Below are 27,352 nucleotides of genomic sequence, written 5' to 3'. Positions count from 1 at the left end.
GGCTTGTTCCAAAGCACAAGTAATTCATTTCCTGGTTACCAATAGCGAGTGAGAAGTTTTTGCTAATGTCGTTAAGTCTGCACTTTTTCCAGACTGTTACACACAGACTTGCTGGCAGCAATTTTCAAAATCTAGAAACAGTCAGTCACTGTAATTAGAAAAAACAGGCTTAGTTTTGATCGAAAACCCATCTAAAATTGTCAGTAAGACAGACATTGGTGATGGATGGTGAGTTATATGTTTAAGCACACTGTTGCACTAAAATGGTCATTGTAATTGACTGAAAAGCTGCCATGTGAGAGAAAATAGTTTTATCTATTTTCCTTCGACACTGGGGGCAAAAGAACAGAGGACTTTTTCAATTAATATTACAATCTGAACAAAACAGGTGGAAAGGGTTCCGTCCCACACACTGAGCATAAATTTCTGGAGCATCCCTGCTGAAAAATCAGGACCTGCTGAATGTGCATTTCATTAGCCTCTCTGCTATTCCATGCTCACTATTTTCACTGTTTGCTCCTTTAACTTCCTGTCAATGTTCATCTTTTTCCCTCAAGATTGCATCTTTCAATCTGCTGTCTCATTATTTTCAATGGATTGACCATTTGCAACTAACTGAGAACCTGCACTTGTACCTAATACAAACTGTTTCTCCCATCACAAAAATAAAACACATATTTACACAGGCTGATTAAAAAAAGGGGAAGAAATGTTATTGTATTTCATTAGGTAGAGGAAGAAATACAAAATGTGCTGTTTGAGCTAATAATGAAAGAAAAATATAGATAATTAAATATTTAAAAATGGAAAAAAGAACAGAAATCAAAAGTGAAAAGGTGAGTTTGAGAAAAGTACAAATCCATAATTAACTGTGAAGTACTTTTTCCGATATAGCGTTGAGTACATGTTGTGAAATGCTAATAATATTCACGTAGAAGCTCATTTATTCAGCTGGTTTCCCTGTTATGAATCACCTTGTCATTTAAAATGTGGAGAACAATAATTTTGAAACTGCTACTATCTTAAAAAGAGCCTCCCTGATCCTGTTCCACTGAGATATTTCTTACTGACAAGGTAGGCAGACAAGCTTCCTTGGGCTTCTGCCATATTGAACGAATGGTTAGGATGGGTGTGACAGCCCCTTCAGATGATGTCCTATGAACTTTCTTTCATTCCCTTCCCTCACAGTTGCTCAACTGAGAATTGGAACTTGGCATGTGATGTGGACAATTGCAGGTGTGAAAATGCCCTGTGTCTCTTGGTGCATTGAAACACCAATTTATTTTACCACTAAACAACCCTTAATACTGCATTTAAAAAATACTTATAGACAAATATTGACAGCAATCTGGAAGATTCTCCAGTGACCAATTACTTTCTCTTTAGTCATGCCAGCAGGGTCAATTATCTGCAATTAATGATGGCAATTGTGGGCTGTAGTGGTAAACCATTGACCACCCTTTTTGAATTTTTGCAGAGCAAGGATGTCCTCACCTTTAGATATTATAGCACACATTCAGTCATAGATTTTAATCACAGTCACTATTTCTAGACTATTGACATTGCTGGCATTACTGAAGAGCACAGTAACGAGCAACTGGAGAATCTCCAAAATCCCTCATTGGAAAGTAGAAAGCTTTGCTTTCAGATACATCCCGATGGGAGCCAGCTTGGTGCTGTTCCAAAGGACTTTATATGAATTGGTCTGAAACTCTTCCATTACAAACAAGGAAATTTAACACTAAATAAAATGTAACAGACACAGAATTAAACTTTTCAGGAGACTGTTTCATGTTGAAGTTCAATTCTAAAATTAATCATTTTGTATAGTATGTCCCTAATTAATTTTCAACCTGTTTACAATGTCTCCATCATATTTTAGATATATATTTTTGCTGATTTTTGCTCGCTGTTTCCAGTCTTAAATTGGGAACTATGTAGTGAGTGAGACCAGTCTGGTAAAGGGGGAAAATCAATTGATTTTTCTTCGCTCTTTCTCTGTAAGTGCTTTGTCTCTACTCAACACTTTCTCTGATAGTGTGACCAAGGTAGGAATTCCCATGGAAAACCCCAAAAGCAAAAAATATTGTGACAGAAACCCATAACAATTTATTGGTCTACTATAGTTAGCAAATTAAATTTCCTTTTACACAATTAATGATTTTATTTTCCAAGAGAAGGACTGAGTAACATTTCATAATCGGATATTTGCAGCAAACATATTTTACAAGTCTACCATTTATCAAGTTAAACACAGAGTCATAGAGCAATACAGCACTGAAACAGGCCCTTCGGTCCACCAAGTCTGTGCAGACCATCAACTACCCATTTATACAAATCCTGCATTAATCCCATACCACATCCCCACCTTCCCTCAATTCTCCTACCACCTACCTATACTAGGGGCAATTTACAATGGCCAATTTACCTATCAACCTGCAAGTCTTTGGCTGTGGGAGGAAACCGGAGCACCCGACGGAAACCCACACGGTCACAGGGAGAACTTGCAAACTCCGCACAGTCAGTACCTAGAACTGAACCCAGGTCGCTGGAGCTGTGAGGCTACGATGCTGACCACTGCGCTACTCAAACATGATAAAGTAGAATTAAAGTATGTATCAAAGCAAGGGAAAGGTCTCAAATTACTGTTTCTCATTGTTAACAAAAACACTAACTTCGTTGATGGGCAGAGGGCATCATGGTGGTTTTAATGTTTTCAGTCTTTGCTCTAAACTTCAAATTTGGTTGAGTCCATTTCTATCGTCCTCATGAGACAGTGAAGAGAGAGATTCGGAGAAATTTATTTAGAGGACCATAGGTTCTTATCACAATCAAAGATAAGTGTATATTTTAAGGAAACATTGGCTAGATATTTAAAGCAGATGAAGATACAAAGCCACCAGGAGAGAGCTGGAGGGTAGGACTAGCTGTCGATTACTCCAACATGGGATCTGTTCAAATGGGGTCAAATAACCTCCTTCTGTGATGTTAAATTTCTATATAAAACTGATTTTTTTTTTTACAGAATTAGCAAATTTTTCCAGTTTTGGAATTGTCACAAAGATTATTTAAAGTGGTGCATTACACTTCTGGGAGCAAGGTGGCTACAAATCATTGCATGCAATTTTAATTCATCTATAACTGATGCAATGATATTTGTGTGATAGAGTGACATTTTATTTAGGTTACAGCTTTGTAATAATTATATTTGGAAATGTAATCATGAAGGTAGAGAAAGTTAAACATAAAGTTATTTATTTATGGCACAGAAGGACAGAAGGAGGCCATTCAGCCTATCGAGTCCATGCCAGCTCTCCACAGAGCTATGTAGTCAGTCCCATTCCTCGGCTTGAACCCCATAGCCCTGCAAGTCTATTTCTGTCAGGTGGCCATCCAAATTCCTCTTGAAGTCATTGATTGTCTCCGCTTCCACCACCCTTGTGGGCAGCAAGTTCCAGGTCATTACCACCCGCTGTGTAAAAAAGTGCTTCCTCATAGTTCCCCTTCATCTTCTGCCCAAAACTTTCAATCAGTGTCCCCTAGTCCTTGTACCATTGTTAATGGGAATAGATTTTTGTTGTCTAACTTGTCTAAGCCTGTCATAATCTTGTACACTTCTATTAAATCTCCCCTCCATCTCCCTTGTTCTAAGAAGAACAAACCCAGCTTTTCCAATGTAAACTTGTAACTAAAATCCTCTATCTCTAGAAACATTCTGATAAATCTCCTCTGCACCCTCTCAAGGACCCTCACATCCTTCCTGAAGTATGGTGACCAGAACTGGACACAATACTCTAGTTGAGGCCTAACCAGAGCTTTATAAAGGTTCAGCATAACTTCCCTGCTTTTGTACTCTATGCCACTATTTATGAAGCCCAAGATCCCATATGCTTTACTAACCACTCTCTCAATATGTCCTGCCACCTTCAAAGATCTTTGCATGTGCACTGCCAGGTCCCTCTGTTCCTGCACACTCTTTAGAACTGTGCCTGCACACTCTTTAGAACGGTGCCATTAAGTATATATTTCCTCTCCCTATTTCTTCTGCCAAAATTCCAGTGTTAAATGCCATCTGCCACCTCTCTGGCCATTCTGCTAGCGTACCTATGTCCTGTTGCAGGTGGTTCATGTCATCCTCACTGTTTGCTGCACCTCCAAGTTTGGTGTCATTAGCAAATTTTGAGATTCTACTCTGTATTCCAAGATCCAAGTCATTTATATATAGCAAAAAAAAAAAGAGCAGTGGTCCCAGCACTGACCCTTGGGGAACTCACTGTCTACCATCCTCCAGTCTGAAAAACAAACATTTACTCTGACTCGCTGATTCTCCTATTCCATGAACCTCAGTTTTGTTAACCAGCCTTTTATGTGCTACCTTATCAAATGTTTTCCCAAAATCCATAAAAACAACATGCACTGCATTCCCTTCATCAACATTCTCTGTTGCTTCATCAAAAAATTTAATTAGATTAGTCACGCATGATCTGCCTTTTACAAATCCATGCTGGCTATCCTTAATTAACTCAAATCTCTCCAAGTGTCTGCTGATATTTTCCCTAATTATTGTTTCTAAAACGGGCGGCACAGTGGCGCAGTGGTTAGCACTGCAGCCTCACAGCTCCAGGGACCCGGGATCGATTCTGGGCACTGCCTGTGCGGAGTTTGCAAGTTCTCCCTGTGTCTGCGTGAGTTTCCTCCGGGTGCTCCGGTTTCCTCCCACATGCCAAAGACTTGCAGGTTGGTAGGTTAATTGGCCATTATGAATTGCACCTAGTTTAGGTAGGTGGTAGGGAAATATATAGGGACCGGTGGGGATGTTATTGGAATATGGGATTCGTGTAGGATTAGTATAAATGGTTGGTTGATGGTCGGCACAGACTCGGTGGGCCGAAGGGCCTGTTTCAGTGCTGTATCTCTAGACTAGACTAGACTAGACTAGACAGACTAGACTAGACAAAACCTTACCCACCACTGATGTTAACTAACTGGCCTGTAGTTGCTAGGATTGTCCTTCCACCCTTTCTTGAATAAGGATGTAACATTTGCCACTCTCCAATCCTCTGGCACCTCTCCTGCATCTAGGGAAGATTGGAAGATTATGGCAAGCCCTTCCGCTATCTCCATCCCCACTTCCTTTAGCAACCTGGGATGCAAGCCATCCAGATGAGGTGACTTATCTACCGTAAGCACAGCCAGCCTTTTTAGTACCTTCCTCATCTCACCTTTTATCCTATCCATTGCCTCTACTCTCTCCACTTCTACTGATATTTTGTCAGCTTCCATTTCCTTAGTGAACACTGATACAAAGTGTACTCGTTAAGTACATGAGCCTTGCCCTGTCCCTCTAAGCATAAGTTACCTCTGTGTCCCTAATAGGCCCCACTCCACCTCTTATTATTCGCTTACTACTTACATGCCGGTAGAATATCTTTGGGTTACCTATTGATAGCCATTCTATTCTCATATTCTCTCTTTGCTAATCTTATTTTCCTCTTCAACACCCCTCTCAACTAGTTGGACATGGCCTGGTTCTCACTTGATGAGTTCACCTGACTTGCACTGTACACCCTCTTTTTTTTTGTTGCATCATAATCTGTATCTCCTTCATCATCCAAGGAGCCTGTTCTAGTTCCCCTACTTTTTGCCTTTTGGGGACTGTTCCTAGCCTCTACCTGAAGCATCTCTTCCTTAAAGATAACCCATTGTTCTGATACAGCTCTTCCTGTCAGTCTTTGGTTCCATTCTACCCTGGCTAGATCCCTTCTCGTCGTGTTGTAATTAGCCCTGTTCCATTCTAGACATTTTACCTGATTTTGTTCCTTGCTTTTCTACATTACTAATCTAAACCTTATGATACAATGATCAGTCTTGCCCAAGTGCTCCCCCACAGACCCTTGGCCCACCTCATTTCTCAGCACCAGATCCAGCAACGCCTCTTTTCTAGTTGGGCTGAGAACATACACGGAAGTTCTCCTGAATACATTTCAGAAATTCCATAACATAAATCAAGATGCAATGGCTAAAAGAGGCCAAGTTTGAGTTTTAAAAGCCTGTAGGTTGAAGAGCAGATTTTTAAAAAAATCAAATTTCTGAGTACCTGGAAGAAGTGCAATGACTCTTCAGCAGTGGAGCAGATATGGAGATTCTGTTCAAGATCAAAGGAGATGTTGAGGCCAGGAATGTCAATAGACGAAAGACTAATGTTGGAGTGATCAAACACACGCATCATACAGGGAAGCCCATATTTATTATGCATCCCTAGTTGTCCTGAGGGCATTAAGAATCAAGCATATAATGTAGGACTGGAGTTATATGTCAGCCAGACTAGGCAGATTTCCTTCCCTGAAGGACATTAGCAAGCCATTTGGGTTTCTACAACAATCCAGCAGCTTTCATGGCTAAATAAACACTTTTATTCACTTTTATGATATTATGAAAGTGACTGTTTTTACAATAATTAAAAATAGGCCTGGACAACTGCACTTGCTAGTTGGGCTGGAGAGGGTTTAATTCCAGGTCTAGTGTCTTAAAAACAGGAGAGTATACCACTGTATTTCTTTCTCCATCTCCGAGCCCTAATTAGTTTTCTCCCAATTTTTTGATGAACCTGACCCTTTATGATCTGTGCAGGAATTCTCCTACCTCAGTGGCTCACTTCTTAAATCATAGATATTTTCCTTTATCCTAATTAAGTTTGTTTCCTGGTTAATGCTCAAATAATGATCAGAGTGACTCCAGACAACACAAAGCATGTGCAGAGTGATCACGGACATCATCAATGCGTGCGAACATTTGAAATAAAAACAGAAAATGCTGGAAATACTCAGCAGGTCAGGCAGCATCTGTGCAGAGAAAGAGAGTTAACGTTTCAGGTCGGTGACCTTTCATCAGAACTAAAAAAGGTTAGAAAAAAATTAGGTTTTAAGCAAGTGAACCGGGGTTGGGGGGGGTGGGGAGGGGGTGGCAGCGGTGGTGTTTTGTGGGGAAGAGAACAAAAGGGAAAGTGTGTGATAGGGCAGAGGGCAGGAGTGATTAAATAACAAAAATGTCATGAGACGAAGGCAAAGGGAGTGTTAATGCTTGTGGCGAAAGACAAAGCATTCGTCCAGGGAGAATGTTAATGGCAAAGTAACGAGTAGCTCTGTCCAAAAGCACATGAAAAAAAGGCACATGATTAAAAAAACATAAAATAATTTTTAAAAAGGCCAGTCATGCTCTAAAATTGTTGAACTTAATGTTGAGTCCTCAAGGCTGTAGTGTGCCTAATCGAACGATGAGATGCTGTTCCTCGAGCTTGTGTTGATGTTCACTGGAACACTGCAGCAGGCCAAGGACAGAAATGTGGGTATGAGAGGAGGCGAGGGGGGATGTGTTGAAATGGCAAGCAACTGGAAGCTCAGGGTCATGCTTTTGCTCTGAGCGGTGTTCCGCAAAGCGGTCACCCAATCTATGCTTGATCTCCGCAATGTAGAGGCGACCGCATTGTGAGCAGCGAATACAGTATACTAAATAGAAGGAAGTACAAGTAAATCGCTGCTTCACCTGGAAGGAGTGTTTGGGGCTTTGAATGGTGAGGAGAGAGGAGGTAAAAGGGCAAGTTTTACTGCCCTTGTGATTGCATGGGAAGGTGTCGTGAGAAGGGGATGAGATGTCGGGGGTAATGGAGGAGTGGACCAGTGTGTCGTGGCAGGAACAGTCCCTTCAGAATGCTGACAGGGGAGGGGAAGGGAAGATGTGCTTGGTGGTGGAATCATGCTAGAGGTGGCGGAAATGGTGGATGTAGAGGCTGGTGGGGTGGAAAGTGAGGACAAGGGAACCCTGTCGTGGTTCTGGGAGGGAGGAGTAGGGGTGAGGGCAGAAGTGCAGGAAATGGGTTGGACATGGTTGAGGGCACAGTGCGGAGGAATCGTCGGTTGAGAAAAAAGCAAGACATGTCAAAAACACTGTTAGGTAAGGTTGCATCATCAAAACAGATGTGTCAGAGATGGAGAAACTGGGAGGATGGGATGGAGTCCTTATAGGAAACAGTGCGTGCAGAAGTGTAGTCAAGGTAGCCGTGGGCTTATAATGAATCTTAGCGGAATATAAGCATGCGAACACTTGCCAGCTTGTCAGTATGAATGTGCGCGTGCGTAAGCTGATGTCACCATGCAATAACTTCCTCACTAAACAATAGCTGCGATCACCACCTCCAAACAGTACCCCGCTCCCTCCTGCCATCCGCGCTTTCGATTTCCTGCTCCCGACTACTCATCGCTCCATCCTGCCTCACTGCTGCCCCCTTTGGCAGCTCGCTCCAGTCCTCGCCGCTGCCTTCCCTTGGCCGCTCGCTCCCGCCCTCACCAGTGCCCGCCACGACCACTTGCTACCACCCCCTCGGCCACACGCTTCCTACCTCGCCACTTCCCCTCCTCGATCGATTGCTCCCCAAAGAAGTGGCGGGGTTGGAGTGGAGTGCGGGGAACGAGCCGCCAAAGTGGCAAGGTGGGGAGTGAGTGGCAACAGGACAACGCAGGAGCGAGTGGCCAACAGAGGAGAAGCAGCAAGGCCTGGAGCAAGTGAAATAAAAGCAAAATACTGCGGATGCTGGAAATCTGAAACAAAAACAAGAAATGCTGGAATCACTCAGCAGGTCTGGCAGCATCTGTGGAAAGAGAAGCAGAGTTAACGTTTCGGGTCAGTGACCCTTCTTCGGAACTTCGGTTCCGAAGAAGGGTCACTGACCCGAAACGTTAACTCTGCTTCTCTTTCCACAGATGCTGCCAGACCTGCTGAGTGATTCCAGCATTTCTTGTTTTTGTGCCTGGAGCAAGTGGCTGAGGTGGGGAAGCAGCGAGGGCAGAAGCAGTGAGGGCGGGAGCGAGTGGCTGAGGGAAGGCAGCTGCAAGGCGGGGAGCGAGCAGCAAGCAGACAGGTACAGGAGGGAGCAGCAAAGAGAAGCGCGATGGCAGGAATGCGGGATACTGTACGAGGTAGCATGGAGGTGGTGATCACAGCCATTGAGGGGGTTTGGGTTTAATTTGTTTTTTGTGACTAACTGAGCAGCACCATCTTTATTACTGGCAGCCGCCTGGGTTGTCACAGACTGTGTTGTTTCAGTGGATTAGGCAGCAGTTGCGCATGTGCTAGTGCTGCGCCACATACTGGTTGTGTTATCAGCAAACACAGCCAATAATATTTCTTGTAGGTTAAATTAAAAGAATTCTATTTGCCAAGCAACAAGAATATTTAAGGGCAATGTATTGGCACAGTTTATGGAGCCCAACACAAATGCTGGTATGAAATGGGTCAGTCACAAGTTAAATTCTAACACAATACTCAGTTCTCAAATCGAGCGGTGCTGTTTGACGCGGGGGTGGAGGGGTTGGGGGACGATGGGATGGATCTGCCTGGATGTTGCCTCATATCTCCTAGCAGATGCCAAGGAGGACAGGAGCAGAGGTTACTCTTTCCCTCATGCCGACCTTCTTCTAATCTCCGCATGGTCCTATAAGACTCGATGATGTGGGAATAAATTTCAAAAGACTTCCAGCACTGATTAATAATGCCTTGTCATGGAAGCCACCCTGACCATTTCAAAATTAAATTGCTCTGAGTTTCTGTAAACATTCTCCCAAGTTTATTCTTAATTTTATACACCAGGTAAAGCACTAATCCACACAACAGAAAGCTTTTTCACTCCTGATAAGGGTACACGGACTGGGTATCCAAAAGTCATAGTTGTTCTGATGGATGGATGGCCCTCAGATGAAATTGAAAGAGCTTCAAATCTGGCCAGAGAATCTGGCATGAATGTTTTTATTGTCTCAGTTGCAAAAGCCCTTCCAGAAGAGCAAAAGATGGTCCTAGACCCCAATTACATGGAAAAGGTAAGGCCATTGCACAAACTATTATAATTGACTATAACCTTTCAATGAAAAGTTAAATAATACAATTAATTGTGCTCTGTATTTATAGTGGTAAATGAGAACATTAAAGATTTTGATCATTTCCAATCCATTACAACTGCTGACATTTTGACAGCTCTCCTCAGCACTTTGTTCCTTGTGCATATGTTGCCTATAAGCTGTGAAATGGTTTTGCTTTTTGCCCTCATTATCCTGTAATACTTTGGTTATTATAATCTTTTAAACACTACTAGTTACAGAATTTGTGAAATCTAATTTGAAATATTTCTTAAAGATTTCTCAGATGTTAAGAATGAAGAAATTTGCTAAATTTTAAGCATTTGAGAATAAATAATCCAGATTCACTGATATGCACTCCAAGATTATCAAATTCAAATGGGCTGGATACAGTCAGTTCCTAATTTGCATAAATTGTTATAGATTCAGCCTTTCTGTATTACAACTGCTCCACTTTACTTTTAGCTGACATCGTATTATAAGCCAGATACATTACCCATTTTTAAGGTTGATGTTTCACATTGTTACAAAATGTGCAGAACAATTTGAGAGTGAAGTTGCTGGGCTGAGCTCTGGTCTGTAGTGTGAGTGCATCTTAGGGTTGTAATCTTACACTGCTTCAGCATCATTGCAACTAATAAGAACTGAGGGGCTGGATCCATGGGAAACCCCTCGAACTGTATCGGAAAAATTTTCATTTGCTGTAAAATGTAAAAATGTTAATGGCATGACAAATGAAATGGAAGGGTTGTGAGGCAACTCATGATTGTATTGAAGGAAACTGATCTCCCTGGCAATGTTTGTATTTTTTGGTGCTGTTTGAAACTGTTTGGCAATGTAATTTTTACAGATTTTTATGAATAAAGTATATTTTGGAAATAAAAAAAAAATAAGAAGCAAACTTTAAGAGGTTCAGTCATCTGGTAATATTTTATACTTCATTTCTAAGCATTTCATTGTTAGCAAGAACCAACACTGGTTTCTTTAGTAACTTTATAAACTTGATCACCATTTGGACGTTTGCGAACTCCAGTTACTGGTATTGTGTATGCAATATAATAGTACCATTAATAATTCAACAATGATTGTCTTCAATATTCACAGCAAATGTGGCAGAAATTTCTTATTGTTACTGATGTAATGCTCAATATTTGCTTTCTGATTGTTTTTCTACATTCCCAGATTGTTTGCAAAAACAATGGATTGTTTTCCTATACTATCCCAAACTGGTTTGGGATGTACAAATTTATAAAACCTTTAGCACAAAGGTTGTGCTCCTACAGCCAGATGGCATGCAGTAGAACATGTTACAATTCAGTAAACCTCGGCTTCCTCATCGATGGATCCAGCAGCGTTGGGGATATTAATTTTCGCACGGTTCTGAATTTCATCTCTGAAATTGTGAAGCAGTTTGACATTCATCAGATTGGTGCAAGAGTTGGTGCTGCCCAGTTTACATATGATCAGAGAACTGAATTTGATCTTGGTGACTATTTAACAAAGGATGCAGTGCTAAATGCCATCAGTAACATCCGTTACTGGAGTGGTGGCACGGCCACAGGGGAAGCAATTACTTATGCCACAAAGAATCTGTTTGGAAAACTGAAGAACAGCAACTTGAACGTGCTGATTGTCATTACTGATGGCCAATCTTATGATGATGTTAAGGCTCCAGCGACTGTGGCACATCAATCAGGTAACTAATCTATCTGGATGGATAAAAACATATCACAGCAAATATAGTTAGAATGTGGAAATATATAGTGCAAATTTTACAATAAGTAAATATAAATATCAGGCTATCTTATGTTCAAAGTGTTACAAACTTTAAAGTTCACACTCTGTGCCCATTTACACCATGTCATCCCTCAGCTGAGGGACAGAGCAGCCAATCCATTCCCAGAGTTTGTAACCAGTCAGTAGGAGGAGCTGCTTGGGTTTAATTATCTGCAAGTTTTTGTCCCTTGTTACTAGAAGTGACTTCTGTTCATGTGTCTGATTGCAAGGATAAATTTGGGAAATTCTGGTGAATGCAATTGTGACCACAGTCATACATACGAATACTATTTTGCACTCCCAAATATTGTAAAATATTTAGGTTGAACAATTAGTGATAAAATCACTGCTCTGGGGCACCTCTACAGTAGATTTTACAGAAGACACAGCATATTTTAAGACATACCACAAATTTGCAATAATGATGCAGTCAGCTGGAATATAGACTATATATAACAGCTATCCAAAACATGAGAAATATACAGCTCCAAAATGAGTCTTTAACGATTTAGTGTTGAATAAATTAGACTTATTAGCATTTCTAGTGATCAGGTTCTTGTACTGAAAGAAAGCATGATAAAAGGAAAACTTGTATTTATATAGTGTCCTAAAGAATTCTATTTGTATTGTGATGATTGTCAGTAGCCTTGGTCATTGCTTAATGTTTCAATGAAATAAATCTTGCTGAGAAGAATGGTTTTCAGAAGCTATACTTCAAAATGATATATATTAACCAATCACTCACTAATAGTGTCTACAGTAAAGCAGATTTTCTTTAGGTTCCATGTTAGAATTGAAATATTGAAACTGGCACCAACATGGACATCAGAATTATCCTCCTAGGAGTTTATGCACAGAACCTAATGTAATACTACTGGGTTGGTTTCCAACACCAAAATGTTTGTCTTACGAGTTTATGATTTCCTATATTTTGTTTTAGGTACAATAATATATTCAGTTGGAATTTCATGGGCAATGCAAGATGAACTCAAAGCAATGGCTTCAGAACCCAAAGATTCGCATACTTTCTTTGTGAGAGATTTCCCGATGGTCAACAAGCTTGTGCCTGACATCCTTAAGGGCATTTGCAAAGATTATTTGGCAGTAGCAAACTAATCCAGCAGCTACCATGTGCCTTGATATTCAAAGGGAATGAACTGCCTCTTGCCAACATCATATTAGACCTCTGATGACAATACTAACAAACATGCTAGTGCAATATTTTATAGAAATCTAGGCCTCAATATTAACATTGGTACTGCATGTGCTATTTCTCCTATTTTACAAATTATCCAAAATGAAATCAAGAATGGGAAGGCTTAGTTTACATGACAGTATGTAAGAAGATGCCTTAAAAAACGGAGATTGTATTGTGTAAGAGTCAATGTATTACATGTCTGAGGAAAAAGTGATGTTGCTGGTTCAGTAAGTGTTTGAAAATCAAAGACACTGTGTTGGTCATTCGATTTCAGTGACAAGTAACCTCTGTAGAAGGCTTTAGCTGTAAAATGACTGGTTTGAAATGTGTTAAACATGTCCTTATTGTCTGAATGCTGTGTCAGCTAAAATGCAAATACCTTACAGTTTGAAATAAATACCAGTCTGTTATTAAATTTGATTGAGTAAGCAAGTGGGTATTTATGTTTACTATGGATCCAGTCCTAGATAATTTAGTAACTTTCTGAAAATGTTGGTTTTCATGGATATGAAAATAAACTTGAACAGTAAAAATTCAAGTGCTAAAGAAAAACCATTGCCCTGAAAATGAAACCAATCCCTAGCACTGAAAGTCTCCCTGAAACTGGGCACTGTTTTACATTTTCAGAACATGCTCGATTTTTACTGTGTAAAACAAAATGTCTTCCAAAAGAAATTTAAGGTGGCATGGTTTATTATATTTCTTAACACTGAAACTTCCTACTGTTCCTATGTATTCTATTTTAACCGTACTGTTTAATTACAAACTGCACACGCAACAAATGATTCACAATAATCTAACTGAATTAATTTCTAAATATGGTCACAAATAAAATACATTTGGTAGATTTAAAGGTACAATTTTTCACTTTTTTTATTCTCAAATTATGCCAAATTACCATAAACAGGAAAATTGCACCAGTATGGGTTACTTCCATTCTGCATTTTTAGCTTGGATTTATCAAAGTAATTATTGATTCTTGCTAGTGAATTAAGAATATCAATTATTTGGGGAAGGGATGGTAATCCCATGCAGTTTAACTGACTATTTCCTGGTACTTAAAACCTCTCCTGCTGCCAGGTTGTAGTGAAGTGAATTCTGAGGTACAGCAGCTTGTTTACTGACTTTTGAGTGCAGAAATATTCGGAGCATAAAGTATATAGTATCAGGCTATAGAGAGCAGAAGTTTCCATTCCAAGTGTACACTGAGCTCACCGATCTTAACAAATATCTTAGTGTTCCTGGAACAGGGAGCAAAAAAATGAGCCAGGATTCCCATCCTTGGTTACAATCTATGATTTTTGCTGGAAAGTGTGCATGTGCAGTTGATGGGTAAGAATGGAATTGAGCTCATTTGTGTTGCCTTTGTAGTTAAATGGCCTTTGATCGCTGTTAACATTCTGAAATTAAAAATCACCACTTAGCAAAGTACAGGATGGTTGGCTGTGCCCATGCAACTGTACCTGCAAGAACACCTCTTCAAGAGAGGATCGAAGAAAATTGGAGAGGGAAAGATATATCATCTATGTGTCTTTGTACAATCAGTCCAGGAAATCAAGGTAGAACAGACACCAATGGTCAAATCCAAGCCAATTTCTACTTGGTGCTATCTGACAGGAACACATTTCTCAGCCATTTGCCTAATACCATACTTTGCTATTGTAGCAGATGCTCTGCACTCAGAACAAGGACATTCAGCGATCAGAAAAAGTTGAAACCAAATGAAAGTTTGTATTTGACCGAGGCTAATTAGAAGTATTAACAGTGGTGAGAGATATGCAGGCTCCTAACTTGAAAAGGTGTCCCAGTAACTATAATCACTCTGTTGATGGTTGTTAAAATTGCCACAATACTTGTCCAGGTACCAGGAAAGAATCAAGTGATATTCAACAGCAAAATATGGTGGATGCTGAAAACCTGAAATTAAAACAGAAAATGCTGGGAAAAAAAGGTCTGTCATCTGTGGAGGAAGAAACAGTCAGTGTTTCAGATCGTGATCAATTTCTCTTTTTATATCAAGTGATATTGGTCAAGACTGCTTGCAACAAAGGAGGCCACAGATAACAGTTTTGTGCAAGTCTAGCAGGTTCATTCATTCATTCCTTTGAAATGCATAAATAAAAGTAGCCAAATTACAAAAAAAAAATTGTGCTTTCAAAGCATGCCATGATGGAAGGCCTTAGTGAAGCAGTTCAGTGCAGGTGAAATTGGGTCGTTGGAGTGGATGGTATTTATACCAAGTTTCTGGATTGGTGGTGGTGGGGGCAAATGACAATAGTTTCGAGAGCAGTGCCAGGTATTTTAATTGAGTAGTACTGTTATTGGCACAGCCTTCAAAAAGAATGTTTCCAATGGCCGTTGAATTATAACACAAGCATCATGTCAGTCAAATAATCAGGTAGCTGCCACCTTCCTTCACATAGGCAAGTTTTCTATTGATTAAAAATAACTTGGAACCAATTTATTTGATAATCTGATCCATATGAAATGGAGAGGTGGTTTCATTTTTGGTCTTGTATGACAATTTCACAATGGTAGATCCCTTATTCCAGGAACTCCTGCTACTCCGTATAATAACTATTAAACTATAAGCACAATTAGCTGAAAAAAGCTTTAGCCCTGCATGGTGGTGGTGTTAGTAGTACAGCATAAAATTTGTTCATACAGGTATAAAATACCATCTCTTCTTTGGCCTCCTTGTTTTGAGAGACAATGGGTAAGCGCCTGGAGGTGGTCAGTGGTTTGTGAAGCAGCGCCTGGAGTGGCTATAAAGGCCAATTCTAGAGTGACAGGCTCTTCCACAGGTGCTGCAGATAAAATTGGTTGTTGGGGCTGTTACACAGTTGGCTCTCTCCTTGCGCTTCTGTCTTTTTTCCTGCCAACTGCTAAGTCTCTTCGACTCGCCACACTTTAGCCCCGCCTTTATGGCTGCCCGCCAGCTCTAGCGATTCGCTGGCAACTGACTCCCATGACTTGTGATCAATGTCACAGGACTTCATGTTGCATTTGCAGATGTCTTTAAAGCAGAGACATGGACGGCCGGTGGGTCTGATACCAGTGACGAGCTCGCTGAACAATGTGTCCTTGGGGATCCTGCCAACTTCCATGCGGCTCACATGGCCAAGCCATCTCAAGCGCCGCTGGCTCAGTAGGGTGTATGTGCTGGGAAGTTGGCCGCCTCGAGGTCTTCTGTGTTGGAGATACGGTCCTGCCACCTGATGCCAAGGATTCTCCAGAGGCAGCGAAGATGGAATGAATTGAGACGTCGCTCTTGGCTGACATACATTGTCCAGGCCTCGCTGCCGTAGAGCAAGGTACTGAGGACACAGGCTTGATACACTCGGACTTTTGCGTTCCGTGTCAGTGCGCCATTTTCCCACGCTCTCTTGGCCAGTATGGACATAGCAGTGGAAGCCTTTCCCATGCGCTTGTTGATTTCTGCATCGAGAGACAGGTTACTGGTGATAGTTGAGCCTAGGTAGGTGAACCCTTGAACCACTTCCTGAGCGTGGTCGCCGATATTGATGGATGGAGCATTTCTAACGTCCTGTTCCATGATGTTAGCTTTCTTGAGGTTGATGGTTAGGCCAAATTCGTTGCAGGCAGCTGCAATCCTGTCAATGAGTCTCTGCAGACACTCTTCAGTGTGAGATGTTAATGCAGCATCATCAGCAAAGAGGAGTTCCCTGATGAGGACTTTCCGTACTTTGGTCTTCGCTCTTAGACGAGCAAGGTTGAACAACCTGCCCCCTGATCTTGTGTGGAGGAAAATTCCTTCTTCTGAAGACATGAACGCATGTCAGAGCAGCAGGGAGAAGATCCCAAACAGCGTAGGTGCGAGAACACAGCCCTTTATCACGCCACTCAGGATAGGAAAGGGGTCTGATGAGGCGCCGTTATGCTGAATTGTGCCTTTCATATTGTCATGGAATGAGGTGATGATAAAATACCATACATACACAATAACCTCAAACCTACATTTGCCATAACATGAACATGCAGGATTCATCATAAACCATTTTGCAGTACTTTGTTTTGAAGTGGAGCCAGTATTTACAGTGTCAAGAAAAGCGATATGCCAAATAAGGAATATTAATTCATCGGTTAGAAACTTACATTAAACTTTTAATAGAAAAAACCCAGGTTAACTTTTAAAAAACTGGCAGCCAAGATGGCCACCACAATTTGCATCTGAAACACCTCTACACATTCCAAGGCCTCCAAAGAAGAGACAGAGGTCTAAGGAATATGGACCCAGTACAATTGCTTGTTCTAAGTGATTGAATTACCCAATATTGCTTCATCAGCACGGCATTCAAGGCGATCCTAACACCTTGACTTTGAAAGAGCAAACCCCTCCAAGTGTAAATATTGGCATCCTTGGGTTTGGAGGGAGGGGCAATTCTGGACCTCTAATCTGATTAGAAGGTTCCAGAGAGTACCCTGAGGCAGTCATGTGACTGTCTGTCCATCTCTGTGAAAGCTGAGAGTTTCCTTGAACAAAGAATCAAGCCAGTAACTCAAGACTGTGCAGCAGCAGAAAGGCTGTGTGCCTCTCTCTCTAGATAACACCACAAGTTTGAAAACCATTTGCAACAGTGGACTCTCCAAGCCTACAGATTGCTACAGATCGAGACCAGGGGAAGAGAGAAACCTACAAGTTTGCTCCAAGAAAATCCTGAGCCAAGCAGGCCAGCCACAAAGTGCACTTTGACCAGCCAAGAATACAACTTCAGCCAGTAGACCCCCAAATCATCCAACCTCACAGACTGTGCATTGAATTTTTAGTTATTCTGGACTCTAATCCAACCACAAAACCTACTTTTCGCTCTTTAATCTGTGGGTGCGTTATTCTTGTGTGAATGCGTGCGTGAATGTATAAGAATTTTTTTTTTAGATCGGGTTTAGATTTTTGAGTAGAATAAACTCATCTCTTTCTTGTTTAAACTCAAGAAAACCTGTTTGATTGGTTCTTTCATCACATTAAAGGTAAAAGGTAAAACACTCACTGAGGTGGCAAGCACATCTCTTTAAAAAGGAATAAGTCCTGTTGTGGTCAAATAAGAGGAAGGGCAAGAGTGGAGCCTGTGACCCCCTCCTCACCTGGCCATAACAACAGAGACAAACATGTTAACCAATTTGCACACACATTGGGACAACGCTCCTGCTTCAATTAATACTGTCAGTTCTTCTGTGCCCACCTGAACAGGGTAGATGTTATCTACCTTATTCAAGAGATGGCACCTCTGATACAATATAAAGCTCAAGTCCCTGAGGTGGAGCTTCAACTTACAACAATCTGAATCAGAGGTACGAATGCTACTAATGAGCCAAGCTGACACTTGATCTGCATTGATCTCTAATGTGACCCAATCCAGTTCAAATTTGTGGATCAGCTCTTGAAGTGCTATACTAAATATCAAAGGCTACCATTTATTTCATTTTATGCCTATCCTTACTTGACTAGTCACCCTGTACTAAGATTTAGAGAGATGGAAAGAACGTGAGAAGTCATCAGGAAAATAAAAGTAAATAATAACTAAATACAAGCAGAGACCCACAAGACATTTGTGGTAAAATTTGTATCTTTATTGCAACAGTACTTGTTTAAACCCCCATCCCCCTTATGCCATACTCATCCCATTCCTTTCTCCCAATGCCATCCCCATTCCTTACCTCCTATGCTGCCCACACACCCCAAAGCCAGCTCCCGCACACCCTGCCATTCCCCCACCGCAACCAGGGTAACTTTGTTGTTGGTCTCCCCTTTTCTTCCGCTGTTCTTTTTCTCTAACTCTCCCCTCCCATCCCACCACTGCCAACCATAGGCAGCTGCTTGTGCCCTCCTATGCTGTACCCACCCCCATCCCCTAACCCCTCCAGCCAGGGTAACTTTGTTGTTGGGCGCTCCTTACCTTTCACTTTTTTTCCCTCACCAATCCCCACACCCTGCCGCTGCCAACACCACCGTCAAATGTCCTCCCCAATCCCTCCAGCCAGGGTAACTTTGCTGTTGTGCTCCCCGCACCTTCTACTGTTCTTTTTCTCCACAAATCCTCCCTTCCCACCTCACTGAGGCCTTGCTGCCGTCGGTAAAATGCGGCGGGGCCTTCTTGACGTTGGAGGTCGAGGCGGGCCTCTCACGGCAGAATTTTCCAGATGGCTGGTAAAATTTGGCTCAATGTTTCAGCTCTGTGATGCTTCATCCAGTTCTGATGAAAGGTCACAGACCGAAACGTTAACACTGTTTCACTCTACACAGTTACTGCCAGACGTGTTGAGTATTTCCAGCACTTTCTGTTCTCATTTCAGAGTTCCAGCATCATGTTTTAGGGTAATTTTGTTGTTGGTCTCCTTGTGTCTTCTGCTGTTCTTTTTCTCCAACATCCCCTCAACCCCACCACTAACGGTTGGCAGCCGCACATCATGCATTCCAGTCCTCTGCCTACCAGGCTCCGCTCACCAAATCAACCCACTGACCAATCAGAAGAGTGTGGGCAGACAAAAATTGCATATTATTATAAATTGCAGTGAAACATACATAACTCAAAATTTAACAATGCAATAAATGGAATTAGGTTTAAAATAATTTTCAGTGGCACCGAAAACTAAATGCACCCCATGTGGACGATGCTCTCATATTGTAAAGTTTAATTTAATGCAATAAACGCAATTGAGCTTAAAAACAATGTTCCAGTTTTCCTTGCAGCCCACATGTCTCCGCATGTACCACAGCAGAGGCCGACAAAATATTTGCGGTCAAAGTAGTATCTTTATTGCAACGGCACTTTTTAAATACAGGATTTCTAGTTATTTTTTCATCAAAGACTTCAACAGAATCAAAATTTCTGGCCTGGAAAAAGCTACATAAAGCTGTTCCTTTGTAAAAACATTGGCTTTAAGATGGTGCTGAAAAGTAAATGGAAGACACATATATCTCACAATTTTGTTGAATGCAATGGGGCTTTTAAAAAATTGTAGTTTTAAAATTGCAGTTAGTAACCACAACATTTTTCATCTCCCTCAGTTTAATGTACCAAAGTAATTCTATAGCTTTTGGACTCAGCTGGCCAGTCAGTGCCTTCCTTATAAGATTCTTGGCTGCATGAGAGAATATGTAATAAGAAAAGGCCATTAATCCCCTGTCATTTGCACTGTCGTTGACAATCCCTAAAGACAAAAAAGAATTTTATCTGCTCAGCATCTTCTTGTGTCTTTCGAATGTCCCAAAGCACTTCGCATAGAGTTGATTATCTGGTGCAGTGCTGTGAGATAAAGTGACAACTGTTTTGTGCACAGCAAGGTTCCATGGACTACAGTGAGGAGTTTTAGAAATTGCAGTTAGCAACTACTTTCCTAAAACAACTTGCATGGCCGAGATTAGAAGAGCCACACCTGGTTGTAAACAGAGGGCTATATACCTTATGCCAGATGCCTTGTTGTCAAATGGATCATAAAATTCTTATACTCGGTAAACTCAGTACCCAAAATGTTACAATAAAGTTTTTAAAATATCTAATTAACCAACTGTCATTGCACAGGTGTAGAACTTCACCAAACATAAAGCACTCCTCAAAAGCAAGCCCACAAATGTGACAGCAGTCATTTTTTTTAAAGTGGGTCTCCTTCTGTGACAGCAGTGAGCAAATCGCCAGTTAGTTATGATTCCCTGAAGGTTTGCTCTGCAAATCCATTTCAGTGGTGGATAGGTTTCTCTGTCGGTGTGTAGCTCTCTATGTCGGTTCGTATGTAGCTCCCTAGGTTGCCTGTCCTGTATTGAATGAACAGAAATTTCCTCCAATGAAATAATGGGAAGATCAAAGCCATTATCTTTGGTCCTTGGCACTGACTCCAGCCCTCTCGCTGGTCACTGTCTGAAGCTAAAGCAGACTTTTGCAACTTTGGCATCCTATTTGACACAGAACTGAGCTCCAAACTGATTTCCTCTCCATCACCAAGGCTGCCTAATTACACCTCCATAACATCACCCATCTCTGCTCCTGGCTCAGCTCATCTGCTATTGAAACCCTCATCAATGCCATTGTAAATTCTAGACTCATCTACTCCAATGGGTTCCTGGCTGACCCCCACCTTGCACCTTCCAAAAACTTGAGCTCATCCAAAACTCTTCTGCCCGTATCGTATCTTGCACTAAGTACCATTCACCCATCATCCCTATGCTTGCTGACCAACATTGTCTCCTGGTCCAGTAATGCCTCGATTTTAAAATTTTCATCACTGTTTTCAAATCCCTCCATGTCTTCTCTATTACTGTAATCTCTTCAAGACCTACAATCCTCAGAGATTTCTACACTCCTCCAATTTTGGCCTCTTAACATCCCAGATTTTCATTGCTTCACCATTGTGCCTTCAGCTGCCTAGGCCCTAAGCTCTGGAATTCCTTCCCTAACCTTCTCCATCTTGCGACCTCTCTCTCCTTTTAAGTTGATCCTTAATGACCAAGCTTTTCGTAGTGTGATTTTTAAACTTTTTTTATTCATTCATGGGATGTGGGCATCGCTGGCTAGGTCAGCATTTGCTGCCCATCCTTATTGCCCTCGAGAAGGTGGTGGTGAGCTTCCTTCTTGAACTGCTGCAGTCCTTGGGGTGTAGGAATACTTAGTGCTGTTAGGGAGGGAGTTGCAGGATTTTGACCCAGCGAGTGAAGGAACAGCGATATAGTTCCAAGTCAGGATGGGGTGGGGCTTTGAAGGGAACTTGCACCAGCTGTCCTTGTCCTTCTAGGTGGTAGAGGTCGTGGGTTTGGAAGGTGCTGTTGAAGGAGCTGATACACATATGGAATTACTTATAGAAAGATTCATCACTATTTTGTCATGAAATGAAAGATTCAAAATTAGAAGGAAGCACCCAATTCTTAGTTCCAAGTCATTAGATTTGAATGTAGCTAAAATTTATTAAAGCCCTCCTCCATTACTGATGAAAGATTATTCAATTTTCTATGACCTGTGATACTGAGCTTTCTTATCGGATAGCAGTTTACATTTGTCTAATTTTTATGTGTCAGTAGGTAGCTAGCGTATTTCAAAAGCATTCTGGTGATACTAGGAACAGGAGTAGGCCATTGGCCCTTTGAATCTCTTCTGCCATTCAACTAGAGCAGTGGCGCTCAAACTAGGGTCTGTGGACCCCTTGGAGTCCTTAGAGGTTATCCAGGGGTCCGCAAAATAATTTGTCAAGCAGATGAGAGAAAGAAAAAATACAAGGCACGAAAGGGAAGAGACAAAAGACAAATCGACCACATTGCATATATTAATGGCAATTAGTGTCAATCCTGCATGAGTAGTTGACAAGATGCCAACCCCCAAAGCTCCCGAATACTCGGCCTTCTTCACTGCGAACAGGAAGATGGTGCAGGAGTCCTCGGAGTTCACCTCGCTCTCCAACTAGTATTCAGTTTTGAATACTGATGAAAGTGATGGTTCATCTGGGGAGTGCAACCAGAGCCAAGTCCATGGCACCACAGTCAGCTTAGCTGCACAAAGACGACGGGAAGAAAAATAGCGATAGGAGATTCGATAGTTAGGGGAATAGACAGGCGTTTCTGTGGCCGCAGATGTGAACCCAGGACGGTGTGTTGCTGCCCTGGTACCAGGTTCTAGGATGTCACTGAACAGCTGCAACACACCCTGGGGTGGGGGGGGGGGGGGGGGGGGGGGTGGTGGAAGAGGGTGAACACCCAGCAGTTGTGGTCCACTTTGGTACCAATGACATAGGCAGAAAAAGAGATGTGGTCCTGCAGTCAGAATTTAGGGAGCTAGGTAGGGAATTAGTAAACAGGACCTCTAAAGTAGTAATCTCTGGATTACTCCTGGTACCACATGCAAGTGAGTATAGAAATGGGAGGATAAAGCAGATAAAGCATGGCTGGAAAGATGGTGCAGGAGGGAAGGCTTTAGATTCCTGGGACATTGGGACTAGTTCTGGGGTAGATGGGACCTGCTTAGACCAGACGGGTTGCACATAAACAGAACCGGGACCAATCTCCTTGTGCCGCAATTTGCCAGTGCAATTGGGGAGGGTTTAAACTAACTGGGCAAGCGTGTGGGAACCAGGAAGAAATATCAGAGAGGAATACCAAGGTGCACAGAATACTGGGAGAGATAGATAGCACTAAAATAGGGAATAGTAAGTTGGGTTCAGTGTAAGGGAGAAAGTAATAAAGTCTAAGTTAGGGTTACTGTGCATGTATGTGAATGCACGGAGTGTGGTAAATAAGAATGATGAATCACTGGTGCAGATTGCCATGTAGAAATATGGCATTGCGGCTGTAACAGAGACCTGGCTCAAAGAAGGGAAGGACTGGGTATTAAATATTCCTGGATATAAAGGTGTTCAGGAAAACTAGCAAAAGGGGAGGGGTGGCAGTATTGATTAAGGAGAGCATTACAGTGCAGGAGAGAGAGGATGTCCCAAAGGGGTTAACGACAGAAACTATTTGACTGGAGCTAAGGAACAAAAAAGGCGCAATTACATTGTTCGATGTAGTCTATAGGCCACCAATTGTGGGAAAGATGTGGAGGAATAAATTTGCAAGGAAATTAGAGAGGTGCAAGAATTATAGAGTAGTTATAATGAGGGACTTTAATGATCTGAATATAGACTGGCATAGTAGCAGTGTAAAGGTCAGAGAGGGGCAAGAGTTCCTAGAGTGTGTTCAGGAAAATTTTCTTCAGCAGTATGTTTCCAGTCCATTGAGAAAGGAAACACTGCTAAATCTGGTTCTTGGGAATGAGACGGGCAAAATGGATCAAGTATCCGTAGGGGAACATTTAGGGGATTGGTGATCATTGTATCATAAGGTTTAGGTTGGCTATAGAAAAAGACAAGGAACAATCCAGAGTAAGAATAATTAAGGGGGGGGGGGGGGGGGAAAGCAAACTTCAATGGGGTAAGAATGGATCTGACCCAGATAAAATGGAATCAAAGGTTGGCAGGCAAAATGGTAACTGAACAATGGGCTGCCTTTAAAGAGGAAATAGTTTGGGCACAGTCAAGGTATATTCCCATGAAAGAGAAAGGTAAGGCAAACAAATCCAGAGCTCCCTGGATGACAAAAGAGATAGAGATCAATATTAAGAAAACGTGTGCTTATGGACTGATGTCAGGTGGATAATGCAACCAAGAACCAGGCTGCATATAGAAGGTTCAGAGGGAAAGTGAAAAAAGCAAATCAGAGAAGCAAGGAGAGAGCATGAAAAGAGACCGGCAACCAACATAATAGGGAATCCAAAAGTCTTCTAATAAGCATATAAATAGTAAAAGAGCAGTAAAAGGAAGAGCGGGGCCGATTTAGGACCAAAAAGGGGATTTATGAATGGAGGGAGGGAGGGGCATGGCTGAGGTATTAAATGAATATGATGCTGCACAGGTCATGGTGAAACAGGAGGTAATTTAGATACTTGAAGGGTTTATAAATTGATACGGTGGTGGTATTGGATAGGCTGTCTGGACTTAATGTTGATAAGGTGCCAAGACCAGATGAGAAGCATCCAAGGATACAGAGGAAAGTGAGAGTGGAAATGGCGGAGGCACTGTCCATAATTTTCCAGTCTTGTCTAGTTTCAGGGATGGTGCCAGAGAACTAAAGAACTGCAAATGTTACACCCTTGTTCAAAAAAGGGTGTAAACATACAGCCAGCAACTACAGGCCAGTCAGTTTAGCCTCGGTGGTGTGGAAGCTTCTAGAAATGATAATTCAGGACAAAATTTTTCATCATTTGGGCAAATGCGGGTTAATTAAGGAAAGACAACACAGATTTATTAAGGGAAAATTGTGTTTGACTAACTTGCTGGAGTTTTTTTGATGAGGTAACAGAGGGTTGATGAAGGGAATGCTGTTGATGTGTTGTAAAACTTTCAAAAGGCATTTGATACCTGTGGGAAAAGTTATAGCTCATGGAATAAAAAGGGCAGTAGCAACATGGATATGAAATTGGCTGAGTGACAGGAAACAGAGTAGTAGTTAATGGATGTGTTTCGGATTGTAGTGGAGTTTCTTAGGGGTCGGTGTTAGGACCCTTTCACTTCTTGATATATATTAATGACCTAGACCTTGGTGCAGATGATGCAAAACTTGGAAACATTGTGAACTGTGAGGAGGATAGTGCAGAACTTCAAAAGGACACAGACAGGTTAGTGGAATGGGCAGACAAGTGGCAGATGAAATTTAATGCAGAGAAGTGTGAAGTGATTCATTTTGGTAGGAAGAACAAGGGGAGACAATATAAAATGTAGGGTTCAATTCTAAAGGGGATGCAGGAGCAGAGGGACCTTGGGGGTATATGTGCACAAATCAATGAAGTTGGCAGGGCAGGTTGAGAAAGCGGTTAATAAAGCATACGGCATCCTAGGCTTTATTAACAGGAGCATAGAGTACAAAAGCAAGGAAGTTATGTTAAACTTGTATAGTACAGTGGCTCAGCCTCAACTGGAGCATTGTGTCCAGTTCTGGGCGCCACACTTTAGAAAGATGTGAAAGCATTAGAGAGTGCAGAAAAGATTCATGAGAATGGTTCCAGGGATGAGGAACTTCAGTTACGAGGATAGATTGGAGAAGTTGGGACTGTTTTCCTTGGAGAAGAAAAGGTTGAAAGATTTGATAGAGGTTGCAAAATCATGAGGGGTCTGGACAGAGTAGATAGGGAAAAGTTGGTCCCATTGGTGGACAGATTGAGACCAAGAGGGCACAAACTTAAAGTAATTGGCAAAAGAAGCAATGGCAACATGAAGAAAAACTTTTTCATGCAGCGAGTGGTTAGACTATGGAATGCACTGCCTCAGAACACGATGGAGGCAGGTTCAATTGAGGCATTCAAGAGGGAATTGGATTGTTATCTGAAAAGGAAGAATCTGCAGCGCTACGGGGAGAAGGTGATGGAGTAGTGCGAGGTAAATTGCTCCTTCGGAGAACTAGCAGACATGACGGGCCAAATGGCCTCCTTCTGTGCTGTAACAATTCTGTGATGAGCGTCTCGGCTGCCATGTTTTCAGTGGTGAGTCTTGCATTTACATTTGGCGGGAGAGCAGGGGAGGCAGGAGACTAGCTACTGCTATAATACTAGGATGCACTCAATTTGGACTCATGCAGTGAGAAGAGTCCTTATAATGCTGCCTGGCCTGCTGAGCATTTCCAGCATTTTCTGTTTAATTAATCTCTTGTTGGTTTGATCCTTGCAATCATGAAAAAGCTGTCAGTTTGTCTTACTTAAATTTTCAACCATATTGCAATAATATAAATTCCTTGAATGATTAAATATCACTATGAAACTGAGCTCTTTTGCACAGGTCTGCAGATTATCCCCAAGAATGTCATGTTCTAGTGAGTACTCCAACAGAATTGGAGGCAAGGAAACTCATCTGTTAATGTGCTAGACCCAACCCTCTTCAGCACCTTCATCTTCCCTCCAAGGTCAGAAGTGGGAATCTTCACTGATGATTGCAGTATTCAGTTCCATTTGCAATTCCTCAGGTAATGAAGTTATTCATAATTCATCAAGATCTGCATAACATCTAGGGTTGGGCTGATAAGTGGCAAATAGCATTTGTGCCACGCAAGTGTCAGGCAAAGACCATCTTCGATGGGAGATGCTAACCACCTCCCCTTAACATTCAACGGCATTACCATCCCCCACCATCAACAATTTGGACATCAATATTGACCAGAAACTTACTGGACCAGCCACATAAATACTGTGACTACAAGAGCAAGGCAGAAACTGGATATTCTGTGGAGAGTGAATGACTCAACTCCTGACTCCTCAAAGCATTTCCACCTAAAAGGCACAAGTCAGAAGTGTGATGAAATACTGTCCACTTGCCTGATGAATGCAACTCCAGCAACACTCAAGAAGATCCAGGAGAAAGCAGCTTGCTTGATCTGCAACATACCACCATCTTTTCACAGGCAATTAGGGATGACCAATAAATGCTGGTTTGGTCAGCAACACCCACATGAAATAAAAAGATTAATTTTCATAGCTCATTAATGAATCGCAGAATATTGGAGTGCAGAAGCACCCATTCTGCCCATTGTCCCTGTGCTAGCTCTTTGACCACCCACTTAGTTCCATTCCCTTTCACCAAAAACTTTTAAATTTTTCTTTTTAAAATTATTATCCCTTTCTGAAGATATAAAGTATTCTGATTCTGCTATTATTTCTGTTTATTTATGCCCTTTACTTACTGACTCACCAATCACAAATAGTTTTTCCTATTTACCTCATCACAAACCTATATGATTTTCAGCATCTCTAATCATTTTAATTCTAATAAAAGGTGCCAACAATGTCTCTAGCCTCTCTTCCGTGGTATCTTTTCTTTTGGGCCTGCTTATCTCGAGAGACAATGGATACGCGCCTGGAGGTGGTCAGTGGTTTGTGAAGCAGCGCCTGGAGTGGCTATAAAGGCCAATTCTGGAGTGACAGGCTCTTCCACAGGTGCTGCAGAGAAATTT

At 41.8% G+C, this 27,352-nt stretch overlaps 1 protein-coding gene across 1 annotated transcript in view; it reads left to right on the top strand.

The window, feature by feature from the left end:
- coch (coagulation factor C homolog, cochlin (Limulus polyphemus)) overlaps positions 1-14,604 on the top strand; it is a 46,472-nt gene extending 31,868 nt beyond the window's left edge. The window contains exons 9-12 of the mRNA XM_068038160.1: positions 9,643-9,869; positions 11,088-11,601; positions 12,622-12,785; positions 14,545-14,604. Coding sequence (XP_067894261.1) covers positions 9,643-9,869; positions 11,088-11,601; positions 12,622-12,785; positions 14,545-14,604 — 965 coding nt within the window. The remainder of the gene's footprint in view (positions 1-9,642; positions 9,870-11,087; positions 11,602-12,621; positions 12,786-14,544) is intronic.
- Positions 14,605-27,352: the final 12,748 nt, after the last annotated feature.

Source organism: Heterodontus francisci, chromosome 9, assembly GCF_036365525.1.
Source record: "Heterodontus francisci isolate sHetFra1 chromosome 9, sHetFra1.hap1, whole genome shotgun sequence".
NCBI lineage: Eukaryota > Metazoa > Chordata > Chondrichthyes > Heterodontiformes > Heterodontidae > Heterodontus > Heterodontus francisci.
The sequence above is the reverse complement of the archived record's forward strand: the minus strand, read 5'-3'. Positions and strand labels throughout refer to the sequence as shown.